The sequence below is a fragment of the Heloderma suspectum genome, chromosome 1 (genome assembly GCF_057233095.1).
Source record: "Heloderma suspectum isolate Gila_16-S chromosome 1, 16-S_ref, whole genome shotgun sequence".
Classification (NCBI taxonomy): Eukaryota; Metazoa; Chordata; class Lepidosauria; order Squamata; family Helodermatidae; genus Heloderma; species Heloderma suspectum.
Window position 1 is genome coordinate 82,046,719 of NC_139458.1, and position 14,541 is coordinate 82,061,259.

Genomic DNA, 14,541 nt, shown 5'->3' on the forward strand with positions numbered 1-14,541 from the left:
ACATGTTGCATATTTTGGTCAAAAGATCAGCAATTTCATATTTGAGTTCTTTAAGAACTCTAGGATGGATACCATCTGGGCCCAGTGATTTATTTGCTTTCAATTTATCATTAAGGTTGAGAACTTCATCTTTTGTCACCACTATTTGCATCTTCTGCAGTGAAGACTGATGAAAAGGATTCATTCAGCTTCTCTGCAATCTCCTTGTGCTCCTTCAGTACTCCTTTAGCTCCATTGTCATCCAATGGTCCTACATGGTTTTCTGCTTCTGATAAATTTAAAGAATTCTTTATTGTTGGCCTTGATAATGTTCGCAATGTATTCCTCAAAATGTTTGTTTGCATCTCTTGTCTGCTTGCCTCTCCTTTGTGCAAGTTTGTGCTCCCTGTTGATCTCCTAATTTGGGGAAGTCTTCCATTTTCTGAAAGAAGCCTTCTCTAATAGCTTCTGTGATACTGCTCGTTAACTATGCTGGTGACCTCTTGGACTTTGTGCTACCTTTCCTAACCTGTGGTGTACATTCTAGCTGAACTTCTATTATTGCGGTTTGGAGTAACCTCCAAGCATTTAGCCTTCTTGACTCCCCCTTTTAATTTCCTTTTCACCAGTTCCCTCATTTTAGAGAAGTTTCCTCTTTTGAAGTCAAGTGTGACTGTATTGGACTTCCTTGGCAATTTTCCACTTAAATATATATTAAATCTGATAGCACTGTGGCCACTATTTCCAATTGGTTCAGCAACATTTACATCTTGTACTAGGTCCTGGGTGACGTGACTTATAAAATCCAGGGTCGCCTCCCCTCTGGTCAATTCCATGGCCAACCGTTCTAGGGCACAGTCGTTCAGAGCATTGAGAAATTTAATCTCTTTGTTGTTACTGGAAAATGCATTTATCCAGTCAATGTGGGGGTAATTGAAGTCACCCATTATTACAACACTTCCTCATTTGGAGGCCTCCCTGATTTTGTTTTCCATCTCAAGGTCAACATGAACATTCCGGTCTGGGGGACAATAGAAAATTCTTAGCAATAAAATAGTTTTGGAGCCCAGTATTGTCACCCACAGCACTTCTGTGGAAAAGTCTACCCCTTTTAAGTGTTCTAGTGTGCTCAACGCTATGCCCTCTTTGACATACAGAACAGTGCCTCCCCTAGTACGCCCTTCCTTGTCCTTCCTGTAGAGTTGATATCCAGAGATGACCATATCCCACTGGTTCTCTCATTTCCACCAGGTTTCTGTAATACCCAGTATGTCTAGGTTCTCCTTTAAAACCAAGCACTCCAACTCTCCCATTTTGGCTCAGACTCCTCTGAGGATGAATGAGAATGGCAGGCTTCAAACACAGGAGAAGGGACCAGCACAGAAGGAGCCCGAGCCCCCTCACCTCCTGTGAAGGTTCCTTGCTCAGCTGCAGCCTCCTCAGAGGATTCAGAGGGCGAACCACCCCCGACCCCACCAGGGCATAGGAGGCTGCATGTACGAGAACAACGTAGGTGGGCCTCTGTCCATTTAAAACAGGCTTTCAGAAGCAAGAAGTTTGATTACATGCAGCTGCTTCAAGTTGCTGCATTTAAAAGGCAGGAGCAGACAGGGGCAAGGCTGCAGGAGAGCAATGTTGTCACACCCTGGATCTCATCACCCTCACCTCGACTCTGAGCCTGAACCCCTGCCTTGCTCATATTCCCTTGTGTGTTGTATTTGGACTGGGAAACGGACTTCTCTTTGCCACATCTCCTTGGATTTGAATGAATCGGTGATGCTTCCCACTTCAGTGTCCTTTTCCCTTGCTCAGCCTTGGACAGGTTTACAACCCTGTTATCAGATAGGGAGTTATCACCACCACCTGTGGTTAGCTGGCAAGAACTGACGGGAGGCTTCTAGCATTTGCATAGGAACACCTATACACAGTGTCCCTCCCTAGATGCCTCTGGCATGTGCAGGTTAGGCCTCTTTGATTGGCTATCATGTTCTACCATATACTCATGGCCTATTTCCTCCCCTTATACATTTGGGCAATAGAAAAATTTTCATCTTCATCCCCTTGGGATGATTTAACCCGAACCGGATGCTTCCCAGCTCCTTTCAGCTTTCCCTCAGGGCTTAGTTTAAAAGCTACTGTGCCACCTTTTTTATGTTTAGCGCCAACAGTCTGGTTCCCTTTTGGTTCACGTGGAGCCTATCCCTCTTGTACAGGCCTGGCTTGTACCAAAATGTTCCCCAGTGCTCAATCTCCTATAAGAAAAACTGGCAATACCAGTTTTTCTAATAGGAGAAGGCTACAACTTTCTTTAAGCACCTTACCTGAAGAGCAGAGAGATAGTAAGAATGTTGCATGTGGAGGCCTACCAGCTAGCTAAACAACAAAATAACATTGCTAAAGATATGGTGGACTGCAGCTTGAAGGCAACAGTAGGCTCTATTGCCATTCACAGACACATTTGCCTGCAGTTGGCAGGTTTGTCCTGGGAAGCTAGAACAACAACTGAAAACCTACCCTTTGGGGAAGGTCTTTTTAACACTAAAACAGGCAACATCCTAGATAGGGTTCAGAAGATGTACACTCTGGCTCATTGGATGGGGATCAGCATACACCAGCCGTCCATTTTCTCCTGGCTCCCGTAGTGAACCAGGGGATCATCCAGCAGACAGATGTCACAATTCCCAGGAAATAGCTTTTCTTGGCAATTGTTGCAGGGATTTTAGCATTTCTTCTTGAAACCTAAGCCCCAGTTTTAGTCTCATTGTAAGACAACAGACCACTCTAAGCAGTGTCTTTTCTTATGAGACCACCTCTTATCACAGGGTACCACCTTTAGGTCCCAGGTTTGTGACTTTGCAGATGCATTGCAAGTTCTTACTTTGGGCTCCTGGTTCCTCACAATTGTGTGCAGCACCTACACCATAGAGTTTGTCTCTCTTCCACTGGATAGAGTCTTCTGTTTGACCATGCCATCATCTTTGTTAGAACAGCAAATCCTTGTCTACAAAGGAGCTCTCAAGAGGGTGCAACCAGGAAAGGAGATGGAAGTGTTCTATTTCTATTACTTCACTGAAAAGGATGGGGGCCTTTGTCCCATTTTAGATCTTGGAACTTTATTCAGACAAGGAAGTTCCATATGGTAACCTTGGCCAATATACTGCTGCTGCTTCAAAGAGATTGTTTCACCTTGATAGACTTGAAAGATGCCTACCTTGCCATTTCTATCATGCCATCCCACTGCAGATACTTCCATTTTGCCTTGGGTCACTAGTGTTTCCAATTATGGGTCCTGCCTTTTGGTCTGTCTGCTGTTCCAAGAATGTTTACAAAAAGTATGGTGTTGGTGACCGCACACCTTTGTCTCTTGAGGAGAACAGTATTCCCCTACATTGACAGTTGGTTGCTCATCAGACTCTCTGAATGTATGCTCACCCAACACATGGATATCACATTGCTCGGTTTGGAAGGCATCAACTTGGACAAATCACACCTCCAGCCAACTCAGTTGCTGTAGTATGTCAGAGCATCCCTAGATTCATGAGCAGGACTGGCTTATCTCCCTGGCAACAGTGTGTCAAGATTAGCTGCTGTGGCTGTCACACTGTCTCACACCTCCACCCTACCATCACATGTGTGCAGTCTTCTAGGATTGAGGGCTTCCGCTATGGCTGTGACACCTTTTGCACATCTTTGGATGCATACACTCCAGAATCAGTTCCTCCATATATTCTTTCCTGTAAAAGACCCCAAGCATGCTTCTATTGCTCTGTCTTGTACCGCTGTCTCTACGGTGGTGGACAGACTTTAACAGCCTCTTGAGAGGGGTGCGTTTCAGTCCTCCCCACCCTTTCATATCCTCACCATGGACGCTTCAAGAACAGGGTGGGGTGCGTGCTGTGTTATCAACTGTTTGCGGCATGTCGCACTTGAAGAAGCTGGAACTGTACACCAACGCTGTAGAATTATTGGTAGTTCTGAAAGCCCTTAGGGCCTTCAAAACCTCCCTAATAGCCTGTGCAGTGCAGTTTAAGTATGTGCAGCAGAGATGGATTTGGGTTTCCCAGCAAGAAAGCTCAATTCTGGAATGTTCTAAAGGAAGCTCTACAGAACCCATACGTGTGAGTGCATATGTCTGAAGGAAGCTGATTGTTGTCTCTTTGCCAAGTGAGGAATAATAATTTTAAAATATCTGATGCCCCTCCCCTCAGTGTCCTACCACTATGCATGTCCAAGTGAATATTATATATTCCAAGTGAATATAACAGGGTTCACTAAGAATCGATAAAAGTCGAACCCAGTGGCTGTCTTGCAAATAATTTTCAGTGAAGTCCTTGTCATAAAGACACAGAGGTAGCCATACTATACAGTAAATGACATATGGACACTTACTTTTAGATTCTGATATATGTGCTAGTTCCGTACCCCAAAAGGAGAAGTTCTTTTCTCTGATCTAAGCTATTTCCTTCTTGATATTTTGGAGGATTTTAGCTGCTAACCTGTGATCCTTTGCTATCACTGTTGAGGAATGCATGGTGATGTCCTTTCTCCTGGGAACAAGAGACCAAATCAATCAGTCACTTTTCTGCTATGGGAAGGTTAAATCCAACAGTTGTCTACATTTGGGCAGAATACATAATAAACATACCAGGAAGACGACATCTCTGGTAACTTTAATTCTGAGCTCCTGTAGAAAATGTTGGTGACACTACGGTTTTTATAGCATTTACTAGAATTGTAGGAATGAAAGGAACTGGAAAGTCACTGACCAGTTCCTTCTCTGGAGTCATTTGGTTTTCATTCAATTATTTTTTAATTTTGAAATACCTCTCATCAGCATGAAGTTGATTGTATTGCACCATCTGATGCCTTGGGATGTTAATTATGAAAACTTTTACTGGGGAAGTTATATGCTCTGTGTTGCAATTGAAGCAGTTTTCATGAATGAAGAAAATGGAGTGATTGTAGAAACACTAATACACTCTTAATTAAAATTCTGTACCACTAGTGCTGTCACTACACATCCCCAGATGTTCTTCTTCGTGGTCTCTGTGCATCACACATATGAGCTCTGTGCCTGCATGGAGCCTCAATTCGGGAAACTTCTGTAGCTGAGGAATTTTTGGTGGGAATCCTTCCCCAACAATCCCACTGTGCATGCTCTATCGGGTTCCCGCTCAAACCCTCAGTTCTTTGTCGACCACCATTGTGGCACTACTTGACTGAAGGGGCTCCCTGGTCTTCAGACTGCGCTGAGAGGATTTCACTGTTTTTTTCCTACTTTCTCTTCTTTTTCTTCTTCTAGTTCTTCTGTCTTTACAGTTCTCTGTTTTGATTTATTTTTATTTGTCGTCATTATAGGTGATTATTTGATCACGCATCGCCTTAAGGCATATGGCCATTAAGGCCCCTTTTGAAAGTGTGTTCGTTGTGGGGGTAAACTGCCTCCCATAGACGGTCACTCGCCGTGCCTACTTTGCCTAGGTGAAGGGCATATTGTGGAGGCCTGTCACCATTGCATGTCATTTAGCAAGCAGGCTAGGAAAAACCGTGCCGACAAACTCAAGGCAATTCTTTAGGAGAAGGCTGGCAGCAGACACCCCTAGGAAATCTATGGCGTCAGGGACAGATAGGTCAATAAGCGAGACTTAAGGGCGCAGATAAGCCTCCTTGGGAGGATATTGTCAAGAAGTCAGTGACTTCACCTTCTCAGTCAACTCCAGCACTAGCCATGGGCTGTTCTGACCTGCCAACCCTGGGCTGATCTTTGATGGCCACTCTGGGAAAGAAAATAATCAAAAAAGGCAAGATCTTCCCATTATTTGGAAGCGTAAAAGAAAAAGGAAAAAGTCTTTTAAAAAGTTGCTTCTCCATTTAAGTCGCCCAATTGTTTGCTGACTCCTTCAGTGTTGGATTTGCCAATTCCAATGGTTTCCGCACCTTCGGTGTCGACATCAGTACCAGTGTTGATGGCTTCCATTTCAGAAGGCGAGATAAGAGACTCAACACTGACTTGGGATCAAGGGGATGTTAAGCAGGCTCCAGTATGGGAGCAGAACCATGGGTTATCCCTGCAATCAGTTTGCTCGGCCTACTCTTGTGAGGGCAACAGGGCGCCTGCCCCTAGGTGAATGGATTTTAGGGAGAGATCACAATCTCCCCATTCTGACTGGGATCGAGGATCGGATTGGTCTTTTCCGCCGAGACACTGCCATGACTGAGATGACTGGAATTACTGTCGTCACCATCCGTATCATCATTATCCCTATCAGGGAGTGACGCGACATCACCAGGAGTACTCTTCTCCAGCTCGACTGTCAGGAGCAGAAGTTTTTATGCCACCACTGCCTCCTCTTGTATTGCCGCTGCCTGCTCCTCAGTTTTCTCCACTCCCTCTTCAGTCATCCCAAACCATCCGAGATGCACAAAGCTGATGGGCACAGAGTATCTTCTCCGCTTTCACAAGCAGAGTCTCCTAGACACGATGAGCGACAGGTTCGGACGGACTCCTCTTGTTCCCCAAGGGAGGATTGCCATTCTGACTTGATTTCGTCCATTCCGTTATAGCTATCATCACCTGACGGTGCAGTGGGCCTTCAGAGGACATGGGACACTTTTCTGAGCAAGTCTCCAGAATGGCCCAATCATTAGGCCTGGAGACTCAACAACTGGTAGAGAGAGTCAAAGATCCAATATTCGATGTCCTTCATACCGACTCCAGCGCTCCAGTGGCAATTCCCTTTTTGCCGACCTTACTCCATACAGTGTAGCTTTCCTGGAAAGCACCTTCCTCCATGACTCTGACTTTTAAAAGACTGAAGACCATGTATAGGATTCAGAAGAAGGATGTGAGATTTTTGTTTACTCATCCTCCATCTAATGTAAAGATGGAGTAAAGATTACTCCATTGGTTATTCTAGAGCCATCGCAGGGAAGAGCTAATCGAGGCCATTCTTCTCCAGTAGACAGGGAGGGCAGGAGATTGGATTTAATGGGCAGGTGTATATATTGTGTAGATGACACAAAATTGGGTGGGATAGCTAATACCTTGGAAGACAGAAACAAAATTCAAAGTGATCTGGATAGACTGGAGCACTGGGCTGAAAACAAAAGAATAAAATTTAATAGGGATAAATGCCAAGTTCTGCACCGAGGAGGATTTTGGAAATGTTGTCGATCACAAGCTGAATATGAGCCAACAATGTGATGTGGCTGCCAAAAAGGCAAATGCTCTTTTGGGCTGCATTAATAGAAGCATAGCTTCCAAATCCAGGGAAGTACTAGTTCCCCACTACTCAGCACTTGTTAGGCCTCAACTTGAGTACTGTGTCCAGTTCTGGGCACCACATTTTAAAAAGGATGCAGACAAACTGGAATGGGTTTGGAGGAGGGCAACAAAGATGATCAGGGGACTGGAAACAAAGCCCTATGAAGAGAGACTAAAAGAGCTGGGCATGTTTAGCCTTGAGAAGAGAAGACTGAGGGGAGATATGATAGTGCTCTTCAAGTACTTGAAAGGTTGACGCAGAGAGGAAGGCCAGGATCTCTTCTCGATCATCCCAGAGTGCAGGACACGGAATAATGGGCTCAAGTTACAGGAAGCCAGATTCCGGCTGAACATCAGGAGAAACTTCCTGACTGTTAGAGCAATACTTCAATGGAACCAATTCCCTAGGGAGGTAGTGGGCTCTCCCACACTGGAGACCTTCAAGACGAGGCTGGACAGCCATTTGTCAGGGATGCTCTGACTTGGATTCCTGCATTGAGTTGGATTCAATGGTTTTGTAGGCCCCTTCCAGCCCTACTATTCTATGATTCTTCCGCCTCCCTTGGTTTGAGGGTCACAGACTACCAAGCAGCCATGATGAGGTACCAACTCTTTTTATGGGAGAAGATTGGCTGTGACTATCTTCCAGATGATCAGCATAAGTTGGCACGTATTTTTCAGTCTGAGGTGACTAAGCTCGCAAGGCAACAAATTAACCCCGCTTGGCACCAAGCCAATTGTGACGCCAAAGCAATGGTGGGAGCTATAGCACTCCGATGGCATGCATGGTTGAGATTGGCAGGCCTCACACAAGAGGCATGCTCCCGAATTGGAGACCTTCAGTTCAATGGTGAAAGTTTATTTAACTCCAGGACCAATGAGGCCATGGATACTATCCAGAAGGCGAAGATCACGGCGTGAAAAATGGGACTGTCACTGGCTCGAGCAGTCTTTTGATAATGCTGCTGGTACCGTCAATCATCTTTCAGCCAGCCTCGACTTCAGCTAGATAGTCAGACAAGCCAGCGGCCAGCCTCTCAACAAAAATGTCAATTTGCCTCGACGTCACACTTTCAGTCGTCTTGCAGGAGAATGGGCTGTATGAAGATGAAACAGACAAAATCAAGTCCTTTGCCAGCCTGCTTTCAATACCTCATCTTTCAGACCACTCTCCTCTCTTTGGTTCCTGTCTCGCAGCCTTTTTTCCAGCATGGCAGCAAATAACAACAGATTCCTGGGTCCTCGCTATTATTCGTCGAGGTCACAAAATCAAGTTCGACACTCTTCCACCTTTTTCAGGCATTGCAGAAACAACTTTGTCCCCATTGCTGCTAGAGGAAGTGGACAAGCTTCTTTCAGAGGGTGCAATCAGACTGGTTCTTCTGTTGGAGATGCACGGGTAGGGTGGGGTTATTCCCATTATTTCGCGACGCCCAAAAAGGATGGTGGACTTTGACCAATTCTGGATCTCAGAGGGGGCAATGTGTTCACTCCACCCAAAAAGTTCAGAATGACTACAATGACCTCAATCCTGCCTTTGCTGCAGAGAGGAGATTGGTTTGTAACCATCGATCTGAGGGATGAGTATTTCCATATTGCAATAGAGGAGTTCAGCCAACGTTTTCTCCAGTTCACAGTTGACAGTCTTGCTTACCAGTCTTGCTTACCTATGTGAAAGGTGCTGCCTTTCCGGCTCGCTACAGTTCCATGGGTCTTCATGAAATGCATGGCCGTGATGTGTGCCCATCTTATGCTTCAAGGGGTCCAGATCTATCCTTACATTGACAATTGGCTTCTAGTTGCTCAGTGAAAGATCCATTTGCAGAAGACTGTCTGCTTACGCTGGAGTTGTTGGAAAACCTGGGTTTGTGTGTTAACACGGGGAAATCGTTTCTGGTGCCATCCCAAGTTGTGCAGTACATCGGTGCTTCCATAGTTTCCCTGGAAGGCCAGGCGTTCCTTCCTTGAGATCGAGCACAAGTGTTACTTCATCTTGTGTCAGACGTTCTAGCCTTCCGTACTGTACAAGCCTACATGGTACAAAAACTGCGGTGGTCCCATATGCCCGCCTTCACATGAAGACATTGCAGAATTGGTTCATCAGGGCATTTGACCTGCAGCAAGACCTCCGAAGAGTCAGGCTAGGGCCCCTTTCTGCAATTAGGGTTTCGCTTCACTGGTGAACAGTGTCATCAAACCTCTTACGAGGCCTGTCTTTCCAGCTTCCCACCCCAACGCTGACAGTCATGACGGATGCCTCAATGCTAGGCTGGGGCACTCACTACAAACACCTCAAGGTACAAGGGTGTGGTTGAAGGCGAACAGTCACATCAATGGCCTAGAGCTGCTTGCTGTTGACAAAGCCTTGAAGGCTTTCGAAGTGGTCCTTCATGGTCATCGTATCCAAATAGCTTCCGATAACACGACAGTGGTATTCCACCTCAACAAACAAGGGGGGGACTCATTCGATGTCATTGATTTGGTTGATGATACAAATCTTCGAGTGGTACATCGCATGGGACGTCACCTTTACGGCAGTTCATATTGCGGGTGAAGACAATTTCCTGGCCGACCTTCTGAGTCATTCCTTTCCAGTCTCCCGCGAGTGGAAGCTCGTCCAAGCGTCTGCAACCGCCTGTTTCATCGGTGGGGTCGCCCCTCCTTGGACCTCATTGCATCGGAGGAGAATGCAGTGTGCTGCAGTTTCTGCAGCCAAATGGGCAGAGGTGCAAGGACTCTCGGAGATGCCTTTGCCAGGAATTGGAGGTGATGTTTCCTCTACTCACCTGAGTGATGGAGAAGGACGAAGCAGAGGGCATCCTGATTGCACCGTGGTGGCTTAGGCAGCCTTGGTTTGCCAAACGCCTGCATCGGTTCAGAGGGGACTATCTTCGGCTCCCATTGACATCAGCACTGCTGTCCAGGGACAGAGGCAAAGTGAGACATCCATATTTACTAACCTTACATCTCACGGTGTGGAGGATCTAGCAGTAGATCAGATAGACTTACCTGGTTCGCTCCAGTCTGTTCTTGAGGCAGCAAGGAAACATGCTACCAGAAAATCCTATGTGAGTAAGTGGACACATTTTACTCTTTTTTCTCAAAACACTGGCTTCGATCCTGTCCGTTGTACTGTACAGGATATTCTGAAGTTTTTATTCTCGCTTCATGAGCAAGGACTTAGAAGTTCTTCTCTGAGAGTTTACATAGCAGCCATTTTGGCTTCCCATCTTGCTAACAATGTCCCCTCAGTTTCCTCACATCCTCTGATCCATCCGTTTTTGAGGGGAGTTAGAAATCTTGCTCCTCCTGTAAAACCTCCGGTACCGGCATGGAGTGTGTCTGTAGTGCTGCATGCACTTACCCAAAAACTATTTGAGCCACTCGCTACAACAGATTTTCATCTTCTCTCACTAAAAGTAGTGTTTTTAGTAGCCATCACATTGGCACAACGCTCTGGAGAGTTATGTGCCCTTCGAGTGGACGATCCATACTTAAACTTCCACAGGGACAAAATCGTACTTCATCCTGACATTGCTTTCCTGTCTAAGGTGGCTTCGAGTTTTCATTTGGGTCAGGATATTGTTCTTCCTGCCTTTTTCGCCTCGCCCTCAACAGTGATTGAAAATGCACTGCACACCTTGGATATTTGCAGGGCTTTGGCATTCTGTAAAGCTAGGACAGAATCATTTCGTCGATCCCAGTGCTTGTTCATCTATTATGGGGGTTCTAAGAAGGGACTCCCCGTCTCCTCCCAGCGCTTAGCATCTTGGGTAGTTCAATCCATTAAACTGTCTTATGAAGTATAGGGCTTGGAATTGTCTGGTTCAGTGACAGCACACCCAGCCAGAGCGATAGTGACATCGGTGGCATTTGAAAGGGGGGTGTTGATACCAGATGTCTGTCAGGCTGCAACCTGGTCGACCCACCACCACCACCACCTTGGTCAAGCATTAGCGTCTCGACATTCAAGCCAGGAGAGACTGCTGATTTGGCCGGATGGTGTTGTCCGAGGTTCTTTGATGAAGACACTGACCCACCTCCTGGTATGTAAGCTATTTATTTGCCTGTATGTGTGATGCACAAAGATCACAAAGAAGAAAGTCAGGTCGCTTACCTGTAGCTGGAGTTCTTCGAGTGGTCATCTTTGCATTCACACAACCCACCCGCCATCCCCGGTTCAGTCTCAGTTTGGTCTTGGTACCGGGGTTCCTTGGTTTTAATCGGGCCAGTTCTCCTTGGAACTGAGGGTTCGAGTGAGAACCCACTAGAGTATGCGCAGTGGGATGGTGCGGGAAGGGTTCCTGCCAAAAATTCCTCACTTATAGAAGCTTCCCGAATCGAGGCTCTGTGCAGGCGCAGAGCTCATATGTTTGAATACACAGATGACCACTCGAAGAACTCCAGTTACAGGTAAGCAACCTGACTTTGCATCTGATGCTTCCAATGTGCTTGAGTTGTAAATGTCCAAAGTTGTGGATTCTCTAAGGAAGTGAACAGTATGAGTAATGGAATAGTAGGAAAGAGGAGAACTCTGTGATATTATGTATATATGGAAATAAGTTGATGTCAGTATTACAAACTCGCTATACTGTTCGGAGGAAAATAACTGTCGGGTCTGTCTGCAGATTGATGAGGTTCTGAGACAAGAGGACAAAGCAGAAGCTATGTCTGGCCACATTGACCAGTTCCTAATAGCTACATTCATGCAACTCCGACTTATTTACAATACTCACATGGCTGATGAGAAACTGGACAAGGATGAGATAGTCAAGTTGTACAGTTGCATAATTGGAAACATGATTTCGGTAAGGCTTCTGGTGTGAGGAAATGGGAAGGAAGCTTCAGTCGCTAGAACTGATAAACTGAATGCAGTTTGTTTGGTACAGATGCCTCTTTAAAATATTCTAACAATCTTATTCCTAACCAGTGATGAAATGGATTGTGGGCTCTTGGATAATGACAGTAATAATCATTTAAGCCAAACAGAACTGCTACAGATTTGGGGGGAGGAAGGGGAGAATACAGGGCTAAGATATGGCATGCTTGTGATCAATGCATAATTAAGGTAGCTTCCTTTGTAATCTTGAAATTGAGCTTTCTTCTCTAAAAAAAAACCAACCCCAGAATGTGGCTTCTGTGGCAGCTGACAAACGTCTGAAAGCATTATAGCTATTTCTCTGCTAAATCTTCAAAAGCTGAAGATTATAGATAAATTCCATTCAAGGTCTAGATAGTCTCCTTGTCCCTTTTGCATCTAGATATGCCTTATGTCAACCTTCTTTCCCCATCATTTTATTCCAGATTTTGTCTCTAATCAGTTGTGTCCTCAGATCCAAGCATGCAAATTTACCTTGTTTTCATACAGAATTTTGGGTTTCTATTTACTGGGCCTGGTGTGGATTAGTGCAGAATTCTACACCTGAGAACATGTCACTGGGCCTGCTTATCCTTCTGGCATGCAATCGTTTCTGGGAGCTGGTTTCAAAGACACTTGAAGACCTCAAAGCACGTCAAAAAGACTTATCAGAGCTCTTGCCTTGACAGCTCAAGCAGTTAAGATTGCCTGTACTTGGACAAAGCCATATGTATACATTAATCATGGATTGCCTATCTTATGAGAGCAAATTTCCCACATCACTGGCTAGCCTGAAAAATGGCCATAAGGGGCGGTATGAGTGAGAATTTCCACTCCCTCATGCGTTAAATATGTCTCAGACTCATCTGATGCTTCTGCCTGAGGCCATTCAACACTGCAATAGGTTCCCTCTCTCCTACCTGATTGTGGCTTGGGAGCAGCCCCCAAAGTAAATTTTATTGCCTGTTGTACATTTTTATCAGATTATCTGCTCTTCCTATATTGCAGGAATGGCCATGTAGCAGCCCCCAAAGTAAATTTATCTACTGGAAGCTTTATTAAATGTTAAAGTGTAGTTAAACGTTCCCCCACCATACACTCTTATGGAAAATGTTTTCAAGTTGGAAGAAGAAGAGTCCACATTTTTAACATTACATCTTTCTTGGATTTTGTCTGTCATGGTCCCAGCTATGCTTTAATAGATATATCCCATAACAGATGCCCTGACCATTCAAGAGAAGATCAGTTTTGTGCACAAAAACTTGTTCAGCCCCTGAACTGCTATCTGGATAAGAGTGGCCCTTGAGAATAGAGATATTGGAACAATCGGTTTCCATAGACACTGTTCTGTAGCAATTATGCTGACCTAATTATAGATGCATGGTGATGGCTTGTTTTGTCAAACTACACTCCCCCCTCCCCTTTTGAAAATATTTATTTGGTATCCCCAAATCAATAAGGAATATAAGTTATTTCCCTTTAACTTCTCCTTAGAGTCTAGATAGCATCAAGAAATGAAACTCTAGAGGGGCAATCTAGACTGCAGTGTTTTATCCAGAAGAGAGACTGATACGTAACCTTTGAATTCAATTGGCAGTTATTCCAGATTGGAAGCTTGGCCAGGGAGGCTTCAGCAGGTGTGCTGAAGGACTTGATGCATGGCCTCATTACCTTAATGCTGGATTCAAGAGTTGAAGATCTAGAAGAAGGTCAGCAGGTTATCAGATCTGTCAACCTCTTGGTGGTAAAAGTTCTGGAGAAATCTGACCAAACCAACATATTGAGGTAAATAGATTTATGCCAAGATCCAAGACACAAGTCCTTCCTCTCATCACACTACAGCCTCCCACCATTGGTGGGAGAACTGAATGGTTCTGTTTGAGTACATGCCTGATGAGATATTGTTGGTCTTCCTTGCAATAGTTTACTGCCTCATCAGGTCTTCCAGCAGGAACAATGTCTCGTTGATCCCTGCAGTTGCTGAGCAAGGCAAATTAAGTTGGGCTGTCTTTTCAGGCTCAGGACTGAACTAAGACGAGCTTGTTCCTCTTCATATCTGTATAGCATAAGGGTAAAAATCTGAAAGTCTGGTCAGCCTTCTCATTGAAAGTATTGACCAGTTAAGATGACCTCTTCTTGATATCTTAATTGATAATGTGCAAGAAATTGCATAGCCTTGTGAAAGCAGCTGAATTAGCCCTGATAGAGCAAATCTGTGTTGCCCTGTGTATTTGTGGAGTTTGTATAGGTAATGCTACTGCACTTATTCTCCCTAGTGCCCTGCTTGTTCTGCTCCAGGATAGTCTATTAGCAACTGCAGGCTCTCCCAAGTTTTCAGAACTTGTAATGAAGGTGAGTGTATGTAATGGGGTTTTGTTTTGTGAAATTTCCTATTGTATAATGATTATGCATTAGCAAGAAAGACCACACATTGCAAGTA

The 14,541-nt window shown here is 45.0% G+C and overlaps 1 protein-coding gene across 5 annotated transcripts in view; it reads left to right on the forward strand.

Annotated features, from left to right (window-relative positions):
• The window catches only part of CKAP5 (cytoskeleton associated protein 5), a 112,154-nt gene that overhangs the window by 81,031 nt on the left and 16,582 nt on the right, over positions 1 to 14,541 (forward strand). For all 5 annotated transcript variants that reach the window (XM_084849997.1, XM_084850031.1, XM_084850021.1 and 2 more), the window contains exons 36-38: positions 11,872 to 12,051; positions 13,699 to 13,886; positions 14,378 to 14,453. In XM_084849997.1, the coding sequence (XP_084706123.1) occupies positions 11,872 to 12,051; positions 13,699 to 13,886; positions 14,378 to 14,453 (444 nt within the window). The remainder of the gene's footprint in view (positions 1 to 11,871; positions 12,052 to 13,698; positions 13,887 to 14,377; positions 14,454 to 14,541) is intronic.